Source organism: Neopsephotus bourkii, unplaced genomic scaffold (assembly GCF_033783945.1).
Source record: "Neopsephotus bourkii isolate Nb327-2 ecotype Australia unplaced genomic scaffold, CSIRO-AGI_Nbou_v1 NB_867, whole genome shotgun sequence".
In the NCBI taxonomy this organism is placed as follows: Eukaryota; Metazoa; Chordata; class Aves; order Psittaciformes; family Psittacidae; genus Neopsephotus; species Neopsephotus bourkii.
Window position 1 is genome coordinate 275883 of NW_026901363.1, and position 21521 is coordinate 297403.

General features: G+C 51.3%; 4 protein-coding genes across 4 annotated transcripts in view; 2 read left to right on the forward strand and 2 right to left on the reverse strand.

Annotated features, from left to right (window-relative positions):
* The window catches only part of LOC133214031 (potassium voltage-gated channel subfamily C member 1-like), a 310932-nt gene that overhangs the window by 139638 nt on the left and 149773 nt on the right, over positions 1-21521 (reverse strand). The gene's annotated exons all lie outside the window — the stretch shown is intronic.
* On the reverse strand, positions 48-15813 carry VAMP7 (vesicle associated membrane protein 7). Its single transcript, XM_061356676.1, has 8 exons — positions 15747-15813; positions 9094-9247; positions 7247-7304; positions 6554-6691; positions 4071-4161; positions 3412-3479; positions 2277-2369; positions 48-2036 (listed from the first exon to the last, which is right to left on the reverse strand). The coding sequence occupies exons 2-8, from the start codon at positions 9237-9239 to the stop codon at positions 1968-1970; spliced, it is 663 nt and encodes a 220-aa protein (XP_061212660.1). The 5' UTR covers positions 9240-9247; positions 15747-15813; the 3' UTR covers positions 48-1967.
* Positions 11507-15844, forward strand: LOC133214095 (basic proline-rich protein-like). Its single transcript, XM_061356787.1, has 3 exons — positions 11507-11533; positions 11634-11741; positions 15239-15844. The coding sequence occupies exons 1-3, from the start codon at positions 11507-11509 to the stop codon at positions 15842-15844; spliced, it is 741 nt and encodes a 246-aa protein (XP_061212771.1).
* Positions 15845-20446, forward strand: LOC133214024 (DNA-directed RNA polymerases I and III subunit RPAC2-like). The gene is made up of 5 exons (XM_061356677.1): positions 15845-15940; positions 17214-17311; positions 18893-18969; positions 19850-19932; positions 20255-20446. The coding sequence occupies exons 1-5, from the start codon at positions 15902-15904 to the stop codon at positions 20300-20302; spliced, it is 345 nt and encodes a 114-aa protein (XP_061212661.1). The 5' UTR covers positions 15845-15901; the 3' UTR covers positions 20303-20446.

The window sequence follows — 21521 nt, forward strand, 5'->3', positions numbered from 1 at the left end:
TATGCTCAGTGCTGCACCCACCTTTCACAAAACTAGGGAACTGTGCATTCTGTACAGGAATTTTATTTAAACCAAGTTACTTTGATTTTACACTAATGCCTCGGTGCATCCTTTAAAAGGAAAGGAAGGATTTGCTTTAAAAAGTATTCGTACAGAAGACAACAGATCATAGAAATGAACACGGGAACATCAACAACCCCTAGAACATGCAGAGCCCACGCTGCACTGCGCAGGGCAGGAGGAAGGAAATCTTTCTCTTAAGCTTTACACTGGACTCAGTTACAGGAACAGACCCCCGTGCTGAGCAGAACCAGTGGCGCTTCCTGGGGATGGAGACCTGATAACCCTCAGTTAGGTTTCAGCCTCGTAGGTGAATCCCATGTTAAGTGTACAAGCTCATAGGAGAACCCTCCTGGAGCTCTCTGGTCAGTGTGACATGCCTCAAGGCAGCAGCTCCTCCTCATGGTCACCCTGCCTGTGGCCAGCCTGTGTTGCAGGGCACCATGAACCCACAACACCAACCCAGGGCTCAAGCTTCATCACCAAATTGGGCTTCCCCTTCCCTACCTCAATGACTTCCTCCCACCATGAGAAGCCACTTTCCTGGGCCAGAAAGATGCATCTTCCTTCATCACCCATCTGATGCTTCTGTGAGCTTCCAGTTCTATTCCTTCCCCTGTGAGATCCAAGCCTTCAGCCCCGCAGCCCTCGCCCAGGCAACAGCAGCTTTGGTCAGCTGGGCCAGGGCCCATGACTTGAGGGCTGGCTGGGACAGAAATGCAATGCTCACAGCTGCCAACATCTGGCAGAGCAGCCCCTGTCCCCCGACAGCAGCAGTGTACCTGGCCTGACATTTGGTTATTAGCCTTGGGTTTGGGTTTATTGTCAGAGGAATACATGTTACTACATCCCCTGAAAGAGCTTTTCTTCCCCAGCCCCTAGAGAAAGTCACCATCCATCAACTCCAACCTCCTACCCTTCTCTGTCCTCACAGCGCTCGCCTGCAGAGCAGAAGCACAAGCAGCAGATACCTGGCACCTCATCGATCAGATCAGCAGATTGGCCCCCAGTTTCACCTTGGTGAGGGACATTAGTACTCATTTTAGTCCACCCTCAAAAGAACAGGAGAAACAACGTGTGAGAAAGCAGAGACATTACTGCAACCTTAACTATATGCAACTGCCTCCTTTACTGTACTGGTTTAGCACACGCTAAGGGGGGAGATGAGGAAGAAGCCAGGATGAAGAGGATGAAGAGGCAGCCATTGCCATTTCAAATCGCTGAGGTGGCCCAACACCCTCTCCTACCAACTGCACAAAGACCTCCAGGAAAAGGCAGGCTCCACACAGTGGCAGCAGCACCCACATCCCACAGTACCCAAAGCTGTTCTCATTACTCCCACCATCACCCTCACAACCTCCACGTGCTAAAACACTCCATAACCACATGAGGCCAGATGTGCAGGGAGAGGCACCTGGCTCTCTGATACCTGTAGGAAGTGGGAATTCACACACACCCTCACCTTGTCCCTGCCCCATCAGGTGAGCTCCAAACAACCCCCAGCCCCATCCCTGCAGCCGGACAGTTGCCAGCAGTCCTGTTCTCCACTTGCACGCTCACAGGTTAAGTGCAAAGCTACATGGACATGGGGTGAGCATGCACATAACCCCCCGGAGCTGGACACAGCACCCACCCAGCTGGGGAGGTTGGAGCTGGGACAGGAAAAGAAACATAAAATAGTAATAATCCCTTCAAGTAATTGAAACCAGCCCATGCTTGAGGCTAACGCTGCACTGAGCAGTGATCAGCTGGGCCTGTTTGGGGTGATAAGGCAAAATAGTCTGAAGTCCTGGAGGGATGGAAGAATGAGGAGGTGTCAGTAGTGAAAGACTCAGAGTTATCCTGTAGGTTGCTTCTCCACACTCCTGTGGTTCTCATCTCCAAGTGACCAGCACCAGCTGCCCCCATTACTTCTTCACACAGCTCGGCCAGGCCAGGCCCCCACAGACAGCTGAGAGGATGATGTAGATGATGACCTGGAGAGAGAAAACAGGCACTTTAGACAAGAACTGCCCCTCCACACCCACAGCCCAGTGCTGCATCAGCCTGGCACCCAGCACTTGGAAAGCCCACGTTAGCAAACCCCACCATCACCATGCTGGGTTTAGAGCTGAGACCCTGCCAGGCACAGAGCTGAGAACACAGCAACGTGCTGGGGGCATGTTCCACAGCTGAACCTGACTTGGGAGCTGAAGGCTGTTGTGCTCCATACTTACAATTGATACGATGATGATGACGATGGTAAGCTTGAGGTTCTTCATACACATGGCTCTAGCAAGGTTCCTGCTGGTAGTTTTGAAAGTGACTGACTGCAAGAGAAAGTAAAACAGCCCATTCATTCCTGAAGCTGCATCCCAAGAACCACATGCTTTTCCCAGCTGCTGTCTCCCTAATAACCCAAAGCAATCACCTCCTCCAGAGATTCCCAGGGGAAAGGCTTCCAAAGCGCCCAGTGCTTTACTAGATAACATAATGCTCTGTGCCTACATTAAGCTAGGGGGGAGAGGGGGTGCCAGTCTTTTCTCACTTAGAAACACACCATGAACCTCCAGAGTTTTTCCCAGGCTACTTTGGAGAACAACTTGGGTTTATTGGTGATGGGGTTTTGTTTAAATCAGCTTCCCCTTCCCTTCTGACAAACCAGACCAACTCTACAGGCTTCCAGTCTGTATGGATCAAGCTGACTTGAGTCCAGGCTGCAAAAGAAGGTTTCATTATGATCTTCAGCTTCCCTATTGCTTCATATATAGGAGGGGCAGCTGCTCCTCAGGACTGGGGCAACTGAGTCACCCACAACTCCAAGAGAACACACAGGGTGCCCTCATTCCCTCCTGGAGCAGCAGGGCTGGGATGCAGCTTGTCAAACAGCTGCAAGGAGTGGGGGGAGAAGACATAATTTGTGTGTGACATAGGAAAGGATCTGTAGATCTAGAGCATAGAATCCCAGACTGGTTTGGGTTCAAGGGACCTTAAAGCTCACCCAGTTCCAACCCCCTGCCACGGGCAGGGACCCCTTCCACTACAGCAGGTTGCTCCAAGCCCCTGTGTCCAACCTGGCCTTGAACACTGCCAGGGATGGGGCAGCCACAGCTTCTCTGGGCACCCTGTGCCAGCGCCTCAGCACCCTCACAGGGAAGAGCTTCTGCCTAAGAGCTCAGCTCAGTCTCCCCTCTGGCAGGTTCAAGCCATTCCCCTTGGCCTGTCCCTACAGGCCCCTGTCCAAAGCCCCTCTCCAAAGTGATGATGCTTCAGTCTATTTAAAAGCAGCTCTAGATACTGATCATCACCCCGACTCCTCCCCGATGATGCACTAACACCATTCCCCATTTCTAAGTCCTTCCCCAGACTTACCGAATCCACAAGATTCTCTGTTTTATCGATGAGCAGCTCCAGTTTCTCTCCTCTTTGTGCCACAAGGTCTGGAGAAAGAGACAAAAATCCCAAGCTGAAGGTAGAATCCCAGTGGAAAATGCTGCATCCCACACCCCGGCTCCGCTGCCATCCTGCAGCTCTTGGCATCAAGCACATCCCAGCCTTTTAGATACTGCTAGGCAGGAGCACTTAAGGAGCAGTCTCACAGCACACAGGCTACGTTTAGGGACTGACCTGACTCAATTTTGGTCAGTTCCAGATCTAACACTCCATTTTAAGTGGTGAGACTTGTTAAAACCCAAACCAGAGTCTCTCTCTCTCTCTCTCACACACACACACAGGGTATGGAAGCCACCAAGGAGTACCTTGAGCAGCTGCAGGAAAGCCTCATGACAAGCAGTCCAAGTCCAGAGCACGCTTCACCCCACCACAGCCTATGCAAGTTCATCTCAGCACGCTCCTCACACCCATCTGCCACCCTCAACCATGTGCAAGGCAAGTAACAGAGCAAACTCCAGGCTTCCCCGGCTCCTTCTTCATCCATTCACTCTGCCAAGAGAAGCCACCCCACACCAGCTGCACTCAGGTAACTCCCTGCAGGGATCCCGGGAATGCCGGGTGCTGAGGGAAGCGGATACCTATGTTTCGAACCATGATTCCTTTGAGTTCATCGATCTGAGCTTGTGTCTCTGCCACCTGGTCAGTGCTCTTGCTCTCCGAGTGGTATTTCTGCAACAAAGGAGGAGTCAGTGAGCACAGGGACCCTCAGCACTGCAGTGCTGTGCTCCCGGGCACTGCAGGACAGCCCAGGCAGGGATGTGGGGTCAAGTTATCAGAGACATAACCAACAGTAACAGCATCGAGTGCAACAGCTCCTTTGAGCCTTCTGCTCAGAGTTTTGGTTCTTAGGCAAAGGGGCAGGACTGGCCTGCCACCAACGCTGCCCACTGGTTGTACTGGAAGTGCAGCCTCCCTCTCCAGTGTTACCTGTGTGCTGAACTTGAGTTCTGACCTGCCTTGATCTCCTCCTCCAGCCTCAGCCTCACACCAAACTCCTGCAGTCACAGGAATCACCTGTAACAGCCCTGCTCTTGCACTACATGCAGTGCTGGATCAGCAGGGCTCAGGAAGCTTTAGAGCCATTTGAGGAAGAGCTTTCTGACACCACCTATATAGCTCCAACCTCCATATATCAAAGCCTGGTGGAAATGAACTCAGTCCCCCCCCAGACAGGAAGTAGTCTGATTTATTATACACAGTGCCACACTGGCATTACCATTCAGGGCTTTCTATCTGCTGCATAACCCAAAGCACAGTTTCTGCAGTGAACTACGTGCAAGTCTGTGCTCCACATGGCCTCTGGTAGTGCCTGAGGGCACACCACAAACAGCTCCTCACAAGCTCCAGTACAAACAGCAGGCAGCAGCAGTGCAAATCCTCACTTCACCTTCACCTACCCCAGTGCCCTGGCTTCACCCTCCACCTCAACATGCAGCTATTGCTGATGCAGAGGGTTATAAAACCCACCCAGTGTCTACATTTACAGCAGGAGTTATGCTTATGGCTCACCAGTAAAGGACCCCTCCTCCTGCACTGCAGGATCACCATACTGGGTACTTTCAGTAGATCAGCAGGGAAAAAGCCAAGTCCTTCACGGAGAACAGCACCAGCACTAACCAGCCACAGCAGACTGAGAACCTCCTGTACCACCACCTGTAGTTCCCCCAGGTACTGACTGTGTACAAGCTCTGAACCCCAATATTCCAAGGACATTTTATCTTTAACTCAAGGGAGGCCTCAAAACCAAACCCAAAAGCAAACTAAACCTCACCCCAAGCCAACACTGCTCAGGTTATGGAGTTGTCTGCAGTCAATTAGGGAATCTCAAGAGTCTTCAGCAGAAGATTCAAACCATTTTCCTTGTAGCCTGAGGTTCTGTGCACTATTAAGGCTATTGATCACGAGTCACAGGAGAGTCAGTTTATTCCTCCTATGTTTTCCATCTGCCTTCATTCATTGCATTTGAAATTCCATCTAGCAGCAGGTCTGTGCTTTCCCCAGGCCTTTTTCCCTTGCTGGTGCTGGAAGCTCACCTCTGCAGACCAGCACCAGGGAGGCTGGGAACTGCAGCATTCCCACATTAACAGCTCCAGTTTTTAGAGCAGCTCAACCCCACACTGGGAGCATCTGCTCCCTGCTTTTCCTCCTGCTCTCCCCCACAAAACCCCCTCTGCAGCAGGGCAGGGTCACACATCAAGTCAATGCTGCATAAGAAAAAGTACTCTAGGAAACACCACTTTGTGCCAGGGCTCTGTCCCACAGCCCTTCATATGCTCAGCACCTCCCCAGACCCCACTGACATGGGCTTCATCTTCTTTCCTAGCTGGAATCATACCAGTGCCTTGCAAAGCCTACAAAGCTTGGAATCCAGCATCATCCTGAATGCACCATGGCCTCAGCTGAAAGGGTGAAGCAGATACTTCCCTCACTTTTGTAACACCCTCACACTTTGAATCTTGAGGCTGGAAGAGTGCAAGGAAAACCTCAACTCAGGGAACGTGGGAGCTTCTACAAGCTGTTTGTACTGCTCTTTAACCTTCTACCTGCCCTGGGAATGGAAATCCTTGGAGCCCCTGTGCCAGCCAGCTGGAGAGCCTATCCTGGTTCTGTGTGCAGCCCTTGGCTGTAACCCAAGCCCAGTTTTCTTTCTCCTGAAAAGGACACAGTGCCACAAGCAAACACCCTGTCACACTGTGCAGTAAAGGTGGGAGAAGGGAGAGCAGTTCAGGATTACCAGGTTCTCAAGTTCTGAACTTCGGTTTAACAGGAACTGTGTTTGTCCTGCTCTTAGTGACATCAGCCTGCACTGGATGGTCACTGGAACTACGCTGGACATTTCAAATGCTACCATTAAGATCTAGTTTCCAGTGCAGTGACCAGCTAATGCCCATTAAAACCCATTTTTACACCAAAGCACCCCAGCAGCAGGGGAAGAGTGGAGAACAGCCAGCTCCCCAGCTTTAAACTCAGGCTCAGTGCAGTGCTTCAGCTCCAAGGGAGCAAACGCAAGGAGGATTTCTGGGGAGAAGTTTGGGAAACCCCATTCAGCAACAGCTCTCACCAGCTGCGCAGCCAAGACACTGGAGAACTCGCTGTTCATTGCATAGGGAAGAGCTGTCTGTGCTCTCGAGCCATACGTGGTCTGAAACCTCTTCTTGATTTCATTCAGGAAGTTGAAGGCTCTGGATCGTTCAAAGTCCTGCAAAGAAGAAAGGAAACCACATCCAGAGCTGTACCAAGGAACAACAAAGTACACGGGGCAGGTAGAGAAACTGTAATTATCAGTTCATGCTGCACCTAACATGATGGGATCTGACTGGTCAGCTTGGGAATCAGCAGCAGCCATATTCCAGTCTCACCCTCCTGGGTGTGGGATGGCAGCAGACTTTACCAGGGAATCAATGGTTCTAATTCTGTGCCTGGTACCTTCTTCCAGTGAGGGAAAAGGTTTTGCTACAACACTTATAATTGCACGGACAATTCAAGGCTCTATATCTAGACTCTTCTGCACTGGGGCTGCTAAGACACAAACTAGGCAAAAGCAAGAACTTCACCTCAAAACTAACTATTCACATGCATTTGAGTTCCAGGCTTACTTCAAAGCTGTAATTGATGTAATGATAAGCAGCAGCTCCAATGGAAAAAAGGCACCTCAGATCAGCACCCACTATTGAATTTCCTTGACATATAAATACAAGAAAAGCCAAAACCTGCAAAGGGCCTGTCTGGGCATAGCTGTAACCAAACCACTTACATCATCTGTGATGCAGAGGTATATAATCCTGTCTTGGCAGATGTAGTGAAACAGGTAACTGCAAAGAAGAAGAAAAAGAAAGGTCATTTGGAGCTGCCATGGGACTAACCTTCTAGAAGACACTTCTGCCTGCAGGGCCCTCGAGGGGTGGAGAAGGAGGGCAGCAAATTCCAGTGGTTCTACAAGAACTCAGACAGATGCCAACATATCCCAGCCCTCTTTGTTCAGGTAAATGTTTCCACTCCTATAAGCTACAGGGAATTAGAGACCACCTATGTGTTAAAGGATCACTGGCCTCAGGTACTGCACAGCACTCCCCACTTAGCAGTAATGCTGTGGGTCATTTAGTTGCCAAACAACTTCAGGTCCACATCCTTCCAGCTACTTCCTTGTAAAAGCAAAACCCTGACAGGATACCCAGGGGTAAGATTTGTGTCTAATCCTAACCAGTGTGCACAGAAGCATCCATTCACCAGCTCACATGTGACAAGAGCTGCAGTTAACTGGGGTGACCAGGAAGAGAAGCCCTTAGTGAGCCTCTATTGCACAGTGACTTGCTTCTATAACCTTGTCTGTGTGACCACCAGGCTGTGCCATTTGGTTTTCAGCACAAAGGCTAATGGACAAAGCAACCCCAGCACGAAGTGAATTAGAACAGTAATCAGGCTAAACAGGCTTGAATCCATCATCCAGGTTAACAATTCATGTAAAGATGTGGTGCTGAGCAAACACAGACATTAGTTAAAGGCAACCCTCAGTATCCTGAAAAACAGTGCAAACCAGCTCAAAGCATTATTGCCTATCACAATTAAGCCAAGCTGTTATTTTAGGTTCATACCAATCTCTAGCACAATTCAAGTTTTCACCTATAAAGCACACTGTGGTGCTCCTGAAACTCAGCTTTGTAGCTGGCTGAACAGCACTTAAGGAAAAGAGTATACAAAAGAAAAGAACTACTATAAAATGACAACAGCAAAGATTCAGCATCTGAACTATGTTACACCACAGGGCAGGCAGCTTCCTCAGAAAGCTCTGCCCAGGGACTTTTAGGGCTCCCAAACCAGGGAAGGATGTGGGGAACCTACCCTGATTCTTATCTCTTGAATGCTCATGCTGCCAGAACAGCTTTAACATGGCAGCTCAGGCAGTTCTGTGAATGCAGCCACGCTGCCAGTTCCACAAACAGAGCTGAATTGGGGCCCAATGTGTCTAAATCTGCTTTCTCCAGTCTGTTCTTTAGTTTGTACAGCAGCCCATTGACTTACCTATTACACATGTGCAGTGAGTCAGCACAGGCTCAGGCTGATGCAGCATCTAATCCCTCCATCCTATCAGCACTGAGCCAGGGCTGTTCAGAGCTCTGTGCAAGCCTGGGAAGAATCCTTCCATCCCACAGACTGGATCTGTGGTAGGTCAGGATGACCTGTGGAGTCTGTCAGCATGACTTACCTTAAAGCAACCAGGAGCCACAAGTGATCCAGCTGAGAAGGGTGATGCTCTTACCTAAAGCCATAACCTAGCCTCAGCAAAGCCAGCAAAAGACTCCCCAAGCCAAACACCAGACTCCAACAGCTTAATTTCCACAGCTGAGCACTCTCCAAAACCCTCTGGAGCTGCATAAAAGTAGATAACCTGGGTTTTTATCAACTGCTTTGGTACTTACTGCTTAAGCTAAATTCAAATCCTGGTCATGCTGCAAAGTTCTGGGGAAAAAGAAGCAGCTGTTGAGCTGACAGCACATTCCATGGGCATACATGCACATCCAAACCTGGCTACACTCCATTTATTCCACTCCCCGTGCACATTCACCAGCCTCTCCCTGTACCCAGCGGAGCAGCATTACTCACTTCCCATGTGAATAGGTCAGTTTGTTGTTTTCAGAAGGGATTTTCGCCAGGATCTGCTCTGTCACCTCCAGGAAGTTCCCTCCACACCAGGCATGCTTGGCAAGGATGGTTGTGCCCCTCGCCACAACAGCGAACAGGATAGCCATGGCTTCACCTGGAACAAAACACCGCAAGGATCAGACTCGTGTGCTCTGCCAGAGGAAGCAGCATCATCTTAGCAGGACTCACTGAGCCCTCAACAGGAGCGAGGCAGAAGCTTGTTCAGTACTTTGACAGGATGCCACTACCAGAAAGCTTCTCTCACTTCCTTTAGGTTCTGTTCAGAACACCACCAAGGCTACAACAACCTCTAAAAGATTCTTCCCACTGCAGCTCCCTGGCATCCTACAGTCAGTGGCCCCATAATGAATTCTACCGACCTTGGTTCCACTTAGGTTTCCAGTGACTTTTAGTACATTTCTTTGCTCTTTAACTGATCCTGGTGTTTTTTCTTGCTTGTTGAGAAAAGCAAGGTTTGTGCCTGCAGCCAGCGAGCCCCAGTTCAGAAAGGAAGTCACAATCTCACAGCTACACTAACAGCAGCCCCCATGCCTAACGCATGACTGCTCAGGGGTGAGGCCTTGGCTTTGATTGCTATCAAATTCAAGTAGAGAAACTGCCACTGTGTGGAGTCACCCCACACACATCCCCTTTTCATGGGCTGGAGACACTCACTGGGTGCCTGCTGTCCCAAGACTGCTATAAAAGCACCCAACCCTGTCTCAAACCAAGACAGCACCTTGGCAAGCTGATCATCCTCGGGAGCACACCAGTTCTGAAGCCAACGTCTCAAACCAGGCAGCTTACAGTATGCAAGTGTTTGAGGGCCAGCCCTCTGTGAAGTCTCCAGAGCTGGAAGAACGTTTGCTCTCATATAACAGGACACAATCAGCTGAAGTATCATCCCGTTAATCTACTCTCAGAGCCAAGATTTAACATGTGAAACCACATGCCAGAGCACAGCTGTGACATCTACTCAGCTGATCCACTACCTCCATAAGCCTCTTTTCTGCTTAGGAAAGACTTAGGAAGACTTTTGACCCTGCAAAAACCCCAAAATCGTATTCTTCACTTTGCACTTGTCTGCCCTCATGTTCCTGTCTTTGTTTGTACCTACAAACCTCTGTTGTGGCTGGAAAGCTCACACATCTATGTCAGTACAACCACACACAGCTGAGGTGTTCAGAGCCAGCGCTGCTGAAGGAAGCAGAAGGCAAAGGGTGAGTTTGCCACAGCAAGCAAAGCAGGGAGCAGAACAGTGAGAGGACTTGAAGGACACTGCTCTGGAGAAGAACACCCAGCCAAGTGTGCTCTAGAAAGCCTGAGAGGGGTCACAGTGCCAGCAAAGGGGACAGGAGAACATGCCAGATGAAGCCTCACACTGTGCACATGTGAGTTCCCAAATAGGCCAATTCTCCTTTGCCCCTCCTGGCCAGTAACACAACCAAAGGGCATCAGCAACAGAAGGCTCAGAAGCAGCCTGCCCAAACAGCTCTACCACTTTCACTTCCTCCTGGGCTAAAGCTGCCTCTCCTCTGACCAGACACATGCCCCTTCCCTCTGCCAAGGGCACAGGGAAACCCCTTGTGCTGCTCTGCATCACTCACTGCTTCTTCACCCTGTCTCAGAGCAAGATCTGTTGTCAGAACAAAGGCACCTTGTTGCACTGCTGCTCTGAGACAGCAGCTTCCCTTGTCCTTACACACCACGTCCAAGTGTTCCACATCACTTGCTTCCCTTGCACCACTCCCACCTGGATGCCAACCTAATCTGGACATGGCTCTGGGACATGAACAACAGGATTTACTTGCACAACATCTACTAGGAAAAAGGAAGGTGAAGAGTGCCCAAACTAACAGACCCCCTGCCCTGTTCCCCTCCCATTCTGAAGCAAGCAAGCTCCAGCTCACCTAAAACTGTGGCTACAAAGAGGTGACAAACAGCCAGGTTTGGGTTTGTTTCATCCCACAGTCACAGGTACTCTGGCTTGCAGGCTCACAACTGCCCTCTGACATTGAGTCTGTCAGCATTACGGAAAATACCCCCCCAAATTAATTTACATCTAAGAGGAGACCTTTAAACACAAGGTCAGGTAGTGCTTATTAGGGTCAATGAAGCAACATCAATGTCCAGCTGAAGGTGACTGTGGAAGTCACAGCACATGGAAAAGCAAGGGTAACAGTTTTTTGCTCTCACACACTTCCTAAGGAAACTCCTCAGCACAAACAGAGGAGGAAGAGCACAAAGCAGAGAAGGAGTCATGATTACTCACTATCTGTAACACAAAAATGAAAAGCAAGCTCAAGAGCAGGTCCCAGCAGAAGGAAGAAGGTCTTCACACTGTGTCCTCTGAGGCATATTCCCACATGCTATCATGGAGGAAAAGAGTTCACATTACAAGGTTATGGAGGGCAAGAATCACTATCAAATCTCACCCAAGCAGCCACTCACTGGAGCATAAGAGTTTATCACAAGCTCCTTCTGCTCTTCCACTCTTCCAGGCATCCCACTGCACCTGGCCCACCCTGGTCTGGCTGAGTGCTGCCATTTGTAACGCCACAGAAGTTCAGGGCTTTTTCAACCCCAGCAAGAAACACTATGAGGAGCAGGTAATAGCTCCAAGCAGCAAGCAGGTGCCCCACCAAGTCAGGCCCATGGTCCAGCCCCAGCCAAGGTTACAACTCTCACAGTACTTGAGCTTTAGGGCTGCTCTTGCTCCCCGCTCTGCTCTTCTACAATTAGGAGTTGCACAAAGGCAACGTCCCAGTTTAGAGTTTCAAAACATCCTTCCAGGGTGTCCCACTATCCCTTGCAACACTTCAACTACCAAGAACCTCACGTGACAAGCAGAGAGAGCCACGTCATTTGGAAAGCTTCTTAGAAGCCCGACCACAACCTTCTCCCTCCAGCACCACCGAAGCATTCTGACAGATCACATCTCACAGCATCAGAGCTGCCCCACCATAGAGAAGTCCATCTTCCTTCCAGAAAGCTATACCAGAAGAGCTCTCAGGCTGATCACCTGCATCCACACTCGAGCTTATGCACACTCACCAGAAGACTTCAGCAGCCAACACATAAGTTTGGCTTCTTTCTAAGCCAGCTTTAAAATACTGCATCAACCACTCACTGATGGCATTAGAGCAGGAAAAGCACACAGATTCCAGTGTTATTTTGCTGCCTCTGACCTTACAAAAAAACCTATCAGCTCTTCAAAGCACAGTGCTACAGACATGGGAGCATGAGGGTCTCTAAGCAAGACTCTAGTACTCCAAGACTCACCTACCTCTAGTTAAACATGAGTAAATTACGAATCACAAGTCCCACCTCCACAGACCTGAAGAGGACAAAAGCTTTATTCAGCCTGCTGCCCACAGCATTGTTAAGGGGGGAGCATTTGGACCTGGCATTGAGCAGAAGTGGAGATTACTTGGAGTTAAAACATAAAAGAAAAAGAGATTCCTTAGAGCCTTCCCACTGGAGCCATTACCTCCACCTGAAGAAGCTGTAACAGAAGAGAAGCCAAACCAAAACCCAGACCCAAAAAGTCCACAAAGCTGAAACAAACCCAGGCCTTGGATTACATCAGTTAAAAGCTTATCACACCAGAGACCAGGGTAGCACAGAGCTGATCCTGGTCTTGTATAAAGTAATGATTAACAGCCGTGCAACTGCTCCTCCTTTCTCCTGGTTAAAGAGACAGCAGCTCACTCCTGACACAGCTACAGGGAGAGCATAGATTGTCCAGGCAAAAAAGTAGTACCTGTGAGGAAATATATATATATATAGAGAGAGAGAGATAGATACAGGTATAGAAAACCCATTTCAACTGCCCAGCCCTTCAAAAGTGACCCTACAAGCTCGGGCTCCCTGTGTTGCACACCTTAGCTCTCATTTAGAAAGAAGATCCAAACCACACAAACCACACTTGATTCTCTTCTCTACTCACTCCACACTGGATCTCTTCAGGTGCTGCCAACCCTCATTTCCTACCAAATCAAAGAACTTGTGAGCATTATCACAGCACACTGATGTGGAGCAATACTAACTAAACCAGGAGGAATTGATTATACAACCATGTTCCTTGAGATCCACCACGATAAAGTTGGCTGTGATGTTTTGGCCAGTCCAGAAATGGAACCAGACCTATGTCAGTGCATGGTACAACACCAGGGCACAGCCAGGGATACAAACACAACTAAACCTCTTGAGCTAAAGCCTCCCCTACCACACACTGCAGGAGATCAGCAGTCTGCAAAGCACCAAGTGACCAACCTCAGAACAAGGCCCACAGTCAAAGAGACACCTTAATCCCAGAGGAGCAGAACTCCAGGTTCAAACTGAGCACTATAAAGTAGTTCAGACAACTCCCAAAAGCCTCTTTTAACACTGGATATTCTCAGGTCTCATATTAGTGAGGAGAGAGTGAGTAGCACTGAGTAGCACCACAAGTAAGGTGACGCTCGCTGCCACTGTAGGATCCCACAGCAAGGACATCAATTCACTGAACCCACAGCTCTCAGCTTTACTTCTGAGACAGAAACCACATCCTTAGCAATGACACCTGCCCCCAGCTTTGAGCAGGATGGATCAAATGAAGTAAAACAGCTTAAGAAGGAATACGTTTCTCTCTGTAAGCAGTGTCTCATGCAGTCCTGTGAAACTCATGCAACACACATCTATCAACTGTTAGAGAACATCTCTGCTCAGAAGCTGCAAGACTCAGGAACTAAATCCATTAAAATCAACCCCTTTGTAGATCCTAGAGATCACAGCTGGTTTCTATCTAAACTTACAATACTCAACAGCTGGAAGCAGCCAAGACCAAACCATCCTAAAAGAAAACCTCACTTGGAGACACCAGACACCCAATAAACACCACGGATCCAATGAACTCCAGAAGCAGTGCCAGAAGCATCTGGCAGCTCAGGGAGATGAAGCACAAAGGCGGGTCAAGCACTGCATTTGTATGGCGATTTACTCATGAGAAGTCATGCTCTGCTGTCTGCACGGTCTCCCATGGTACTGGAAAGAAGGATCCAAAAAACCTGTACAGCAGCTAAAACACAGGCTCAGTCTTCAACATGACATTTAACGCTTCACTAGGGATGGCTGATGATTTTCAAGTGAGACACAACCCAATTTGTTTGTTGCTGTGACCTCACTGAAGATTTCCCATAACCTATCTGATGCTTAAGAGAGCTGGGACAAGAAGGGAGCCCAGAAACCTGCACCCACCCTTTATCAGCCCCTCTTGCTCTCCACCAGGAGATTCACAGCCTCAGAGGCCAGCCAGCACCAGAGGTCACTGCTAATGCTTCCAGAAAGCAAAGGGCATCCCACTCCAACTGGCTCCAAACATGAAACGAGTGTGTTGCAACCCTGCAAATTGCAAACGGCCCCACTGCAATAAGATCATTTCTAGTGACTATAGCAGCAAGTAGCCTCGACTTCCCTTTAACCTTCCCCTGGCATTGCAGTAAGTTATTATTTCCTTAAAAGACATTCCAGCACTGAGCCCTGTAGTTTATTTGCTCGTTTTACGTCTGAGAAGCACGACATTCATAGAATCCCAGGCCGATTTGTGTTGGAAGGGACCTCAAAGCTCATCCAGTTCCAACCCCTGCCACAGGCAGGAACACCTTCCACTAGAGCAGCTTGCTCCAAGCCCCTGTGTCCAACCTGGCCTTGAACACTGCCAGGGATGGGGCAGCCACAGCTTCTCTGGGCACCCTGTGCCAGCGCCTCAGCACCCTCACAGGGAAAAGCTTCTGCCTGAGAGCTCAGCTCAGTCTCCCCTCTGGCAGGTTAAAGCCGTTCCCCTTGTCCTGTCCCTACAGACCACTGTCCAAAGCCCCTCTCCAGGTTTCCTGCAGCCCCTTTAGGCACTGGAGCTGCTCTAAGGTCTTCCCTTAAGGAGCCTTCTCTTCCCCAGGCTGAACCAGCCCAGCTCTCTCAGCCTCGCTCCACAGCAGAGCTGCTCCAGCCCCCTCATTCACGTACCAAGTTAAAGTTTAGCCCCCTCCCTGCCCGCAGAGCTCAGTGCAGATTCCCCACTTCATCCCTTCGGGAACAGCTCGCAGGATCAATCCGGCTTCTGTTCCAGGCCCCTCACCCGATCCGGAGGGCAGTGAACCGTGTTTTAGACAGGGGCGGGGAAACAGGAGCCGCTGCACAAGCGACTCTCCAGGGAGGCAGCGGGTGCGCCCCCAGCACGCTGACACCCCCGGGGGTAACCGCAGGCGGTTATCGCGGTCCGGTCCTTCAACTCCCCGGGTGTCCGGGGCTCCGAGCTCCTACACACAGCGCACCGGGGCCAACCGCAGCCCCAACGGCCTTTACCCCCAAACACACACTCCCTTCCCCGCACGCCAGCAGCCGCTCCCCGAGCTCCCCACACCCCGCTGATACAGAACGAGGCCTCCCACCCCGGGAGCACCCAGCCAACCCCCCCGACCGCCACGGCTCCCGGGCCCAGCCCCTCAGTCAGTGCCGGCCCCGCCGCGGCCTGCCGCCCCCGGGGGAGGCAGGGGTAGAGCCGCACGCTGTGAGGGCACCAGGCGGCTCTGCCGCAGGCCCCGGTTCCCCTCCCCGCGGGCCCCGGCCCCGCTCACCGGCCGCCGCGGCAGGAGGGGCCGTTCCCTGGGCACCACCGCCCGCCGCGCTCGGGAGCAGCCCCCCCTCCCTCCGCGCCTACACCGTGTCGCCGTGACGTTATTTCCGGTGGGACCGCGCCGCGCTGGCTGTTGGGAGTTGTAGTCCGGAGGCCATGGCGGAGGAGGACGAGCGGAAGGCGGTGCTGGAGACGGTGAGTGAGGCCGGCAGGGAGTGTGGCGACCGGCCGACGGGACGGGACGGGACGGGACGGGACGGGACGGGACGGGACGGGACGGGAGTCGGCTCTCCTCAGCCGGTGGGAGCTGCTTTCCCCCGGCAGCGGTAGCCGGAGCCTCCCTGGGCGGGGCCCCTCAGCACGGGCCCCCTAAGGAAGAGTGTGCTGGCGTCTGGATAAATCGCGATAGTGAGGGTAGATCCAAGGGAGGGGGGATCTTAAAGCTCACCCAGTTCCAACCCCTCCCACAGGCAGGGACACCTTCCACTAGAGCAGCTTGCTCCAAGCCCCTGTGTCCAACCTGGCCTTGAGCACTGCCAGGGATGGGGCAGCCACAGCTTCTCTGGGCACCCTGTGCCAGCGCCTCAGCACCCTCACAGGGAAGAGCTTCTGCCTAAGAGCTCAACTCAGTCTCCCCTCCGGCAGTAGCGCTCAGCACTGTGGAACGTCAGGCCTTTGGGTGGCTTTGCCAGCAGCGGTTTCGTCTCCTTCCACCCGGTTCATTCAGGCCGCTGAGCCCCGCTGCAGCAGCAGCAGCAGGAAGCACTAGATGGCACTGCCCTGCAGGAAAACTGCGGGCTCCCCGCTGGCACTTCACTGGGTCACAGCGACAGGGAGAGCTGGCACGGGAGCATCGGGCGCTCCCTGCCCCGTCTGTCTGTGGGAATGGGGGGAGCTGAGCTCCGGGACAGGGAGGCAGGATGAAAGTGGTCTCCCACACTAGAGGCTCCTTGTTGGCCTTGTGGGGTTCATCACACGTGGGCCCAGCAGCCTGAGGCTCGCCGATAGCTTCCCCAGGCTTCTCCCAAGTGTGTGAATCTGGTTCTGAGGTGGATAAGCTTTCCCTGCTGACAGGCAGCACACTTCCCTGGGCAGTTTTTGACTGTCTAGCCCTTGGTGAGGAGCAGGACCCGGAATCACACCAACCTGAACAGTCACTCCCAGGTTCTTTCCACCATGGGTCCTGAAGCTGCAGCTTTCTTTGGGCTCCTCTTCTCTCCTGTGAGGAGCAAGGGTGCACAGGCACTTTGACAACCAGGGGCAGCTTTCTCTGAGGTCGATAGTTTTGCCACCTCCCCTCCTCTGTGAAGTTGCTCTTGGTCACGTTCCAGTACTTGAGACCCAAGCAGCAGCCATGGCCCAGTCCTCCCAGTGCCTGTGGTGAAGCTGAGCACAACCGCTGATTTTTCACCGTGGGGCTGGTGTTCAGAGAACCTTACAGCATCTCTTCTCTCCCCATTCATGGCAGGTCCAGGCAGACGGGACAGATGGAAACTGCGTCACGTTTGTGTTGCACGATGAGGACCACACGCTTGGCAATGCCCTGCGGTACATGGTCATGAAGAAGTAAGTGGAGTCCCTGCAGCCCCTGGTACCACTGGGGGTTCCTCTGTCTCCTACTGCTCCCTTCTCCTTACTGAGCTCTATCTCAGTTGCTGCTAGCACAAAGCAAAACTACCTCTGTGCGTGCCTGTTGGAGTATTTATATCAGACCTGGTGCTAAAGGCTGCTTACCTACCTCCTCTCTTCCCAGGATTAACTTTCTCCTTGGGCTGTTAACCCCTGAGAGCACTAATAGGCCTTGATGGGTCTAAGCAGCCTCACCTGGGGCCTCCAAACACACCCTACCCACAGGCTCAGGAGCCCCATTTAAGCTCAGCTCAGGCCTTTTAGTCCCTCCTGAGCTGTGTTGTATGAATATGGGTCTTCAGCTCAGCCTGTACTGGGCTGTTGGATGCTGACCCATGGACTGACTTCCTGACCTGACATCAACCTCTCCTCATTGTTGTACATTGTACACCTGCTTGGTGGTCATAGGTTTTGTCTGACCCTCGTTACCCTCACCTGACCTGCAGATTGTCTTCCTGGGCTGGACTTGGACCTATTTCACCCCCACAAACCTGTCTGGTGACCTGGACCCTTGGCTGGCCTGGCTACCACCTTTGCACCCACCTTACTCCCTTGCTTGGGTGCTGTGGGACAGGGCTGGCCAGTGAGTCCTCTGCCCTATTGGCTGGCTTACAGTTCATGCTCCCAGCTCCCCATCCCTTAGGGAACAGCCAACCCTCACTGTTCCGATGTTTAGTTACAGAGGAAAAGTAATGCCTGACATGTGGCAGACTTCTGAATGTCTTATGTGGCTCTGGGTAAAGTGATGTGCAACTCTGTGTAAGTACAGGTGGTCGCACAGTATCTGTGTCACCTTCTTGGGCAAGTGTTGTCAGAAAAGAGGGTAGGAACAGCCAGTATTAAAATTGATCATCTTTAATGCTTCCATCAAGATGCAGGAATTGATGCTGGAAATGAATTATCCTGTTGCCCCCATTAAAATATACAAATGGCTTCACTCTGGGAGGCACTGGGGTTTGTGAAGACTCACTGGTAAGCCTCAGAAGAATTCCAGCAGGAAGTTCAATGCATCATCTCAAATGACAGTTGCATTGCAAATGTCATGTGAATTCCTCTGATAGATAATCATGACAAGAAAAAGAGCAGCCTTCTTGTGAGGGGCTGTGCTTTCTGCTGCATGCACAAATGTTCTACCAACCACCTTGGCTTGTGAAGGCAGATGTTGTGCAGTCTGCAAACATCTTGTGTTGCCCAAGGCCCCTCTGCCTCCTTTGCCCAGCAGAACTGCAACAGGTTTGTGTGAAGGGAGATTTCCAAGCACCCAGGATCTCCTGTTTGAACAGTGCCAGCCAGGTCTTTCCCCTACAAAGCTCCAGCTGCAGCTCACAAATAGATGGAGGTGTGTGAATAAGGTTACACAGGTAATGTCCTTTCAGCATATCCCTCCCATAAGAACCTCAGTTATGTTAGAAACACCCTGAGCCCCAGCACATCTGGGGTGGCCCAAGCCTCTGACTTCCCTGAGATTTGCTGTGGATTCGCCTGGGTTTCACTGGTCTCCTCTTGCCCCTCCTGCAGCCCTGATGTGGAGTTCTGTGGCTACTGTATCACACACCCCTCTGAAAGCAAGATCAACTTCCGGATCCAGAGCAGAGGTATGGGATGTGCGTTGCTTTCATGTTCAGGGCCCTTGTTTTGTGGAATCCCCTCTGTGAGTGTCAGGTTTCCACCATCAGTCATTTCCATAAAGAAAAACACTCTTCTCCCTCTTCTCTGCAAGCTGCTGTGCCTGGTCAGATTGGCTGGCAGCAGGCACTGTACTGTAGTGCTGGGGTAAGGTAGATCTGCTACATCCTGTCAGAGATGATGGGTGTTTCATCTTCCCCTAAATCAGCAGAGGTTATGGAAAACCACCCCAAAGTGTGCTGACATACATAGCTGCAATGAGATAATTTGCTTCTGCTTCTCCTTCTTGGCTGTCTGGCTGTGAACCAAAGCTCTCTTGAAAAGCCACATCAGTCTGTGCTGTATTTTGATGTGCCTCCCAAAGGGGTCTGTGTTCCCTGTTAATAGGTAGCACTGACAACTCTGAGCCTCCTGCCATCACTCACTCCTCTAAGCACACCAACCCCTTCAGCTCAGTCCACTGCCCTCCATCTAGGCTCCACAGCTTTGTGTGCTGCCCCAGGACAGTGTTACTTCATTCCTTATGGGGCTGTTCCCCTGAGTATCGAGTTTGTGCTTGCTGACTGTTTAATTCCCTAAAAATGAGTAGTGCTGAGGCTGTTCTTGCCAAGGGAACTCCTTCCCTGTGGGGCTACCTGCACGGTTTGGCTCTGCTAATCCTGCACCATAGCCTGGGCCTGAGCTCAGCTCTCGGGGTGCTGATGGTGGGCTGGTAAGAGGGAAGTGTGTGGCATATGGCTGGTGTAAGAGCCTGTTCCTGTCACGGGGGAACAACCACACTGCCCAGAGCAGTGAGGGAGAGGGCCACCAACCCCTTTGGAAAACACTGACCCATCTTCTTTCCCAAAGGGGCCCTTCCTGCTGTTGAGCCGTTCCGGAAGGGGCTGAATGACCTGATGGGTGTTTGTCAACATGTGCTCAACACCTTTGAGGTGAGACTATTCCTGAAGAGTTCAGGGGGCTTTTCTGTCTCTTGGTCTCAGAGGCAAGAGGAAGGGGCTGACAGCTGTATTGTAGGCATAAAGAACCTATAGTTACCTCAGCCCTTCTCTGCCTGACCTGCAACATGGCCTGGGCTCCTTTTCATCGGGGTGAATTTAAAGCTCAGTCACTTCTGAAGGTACCTGGAGCTCTGTCAGAGCTGCTAAGGGTCCTCTGCACTGGACAGAGGAGTCACAGCACAGAGGAGGGTGGTGGCATGGGGTGTCGCTCAGGTATATGCTGTTAACATTTGTCCTTTGCTCTTGTTTGCAGAGGAGCATGAAGGAGTACAGGGCCCAGAAGGAGGAAGAGATGCAGTAGCGTCTGGGGATGGTAGTCCCTATGGATGTGTGTAACATCTGTGTGTTGAATTCCCTGTGCTAAGTACTTCTGTTTGGTTGTGTTTTTTATGGCTGTTTTGATGCAAACCTGTATTTTCTCCAATAATAAAGTTTATGGAATTTGCTGTTGGCAGAGGTGACACTGTTCAGCTCAGCAGGGTATGCAAAATGATAGAAGGCAGTTCTTCCACTCTTCTGTCTTACAGTATTAGTGGTTCACAGTATGCTAGAGATTGGAAGGGACCTCAAAAGATCATCTAGTCCAATCCCCCTGCCGGAGCAGGAACACCTAGATAAGGTTACACAGGAACGTGCCCAGGCGGGTTTTGAATGTCTCCAGAGAAGGAGACTCCACAACCTCCCTGGGCAGCCTGTTCCAGTGTTCTGTCACCCTCACTGAGAAGAAGTTTCTTCTCAAGTTTAAGTGGAACCTCTTGTGTTCCAGTTTGTACCCATTGCCCCTTGTCCTATCATTGTTTGCCACTGAGAAGAGCCTGGCTCCATCCTCGTGACACTCCCCCTTTATATATTTATATACACTAATAAGGTCACCCCTCAATCTCTCTTCTCCAAACTATAGAGACCCAGCTCCCTCAGTCTTTCCTCATAAGGGAGATGCTCCACTCCCTTAATCATCTTAGTTGCCCTGCGCTGGACTCTCTCCAGCAGGTCCCTGTCCTTCTTAAACTGAGGGGCCCAGAACTGGACACAATATTCCAGATGAGGTCTCACCAGGGCAGAGTAGAGGGGAAGGAGGACCTCTCTCGACCTACTAACCACCCCCCTTCTAATACACCCCAGGATGCCATTGGCCTTCTTGGCCACAAGGGCACAGTGTCGGCTCATGGTCACCCTGTCGTCCACCAGGACCCCCAGGTCCCTCTCCCCTACACTGCTCTCTAACAGGTCGTTCCCCAACCTATACTGGAACCTGGGGTTGTTCCTGCCCAGATGCAGGACTCTACACTTTCCCTTGTTATATTTCATCAAGTTATTCCCCGCCCAACTCTCCAGCCTGTCCAGGTCCCTCTGGATGGCAGCACAGCCTTCTGGCGTGTCGGCCACCCCTCCCAGCTTAGTGTCATCAGCAAACTTGCTGATAGTACACTCAATTCCCTCATCTAAATCGTTGATGAATATATTAAATAATACTGGTCCCAGTACCGACCCTTGAGGCACTCCACTAGATACAGGCCTCC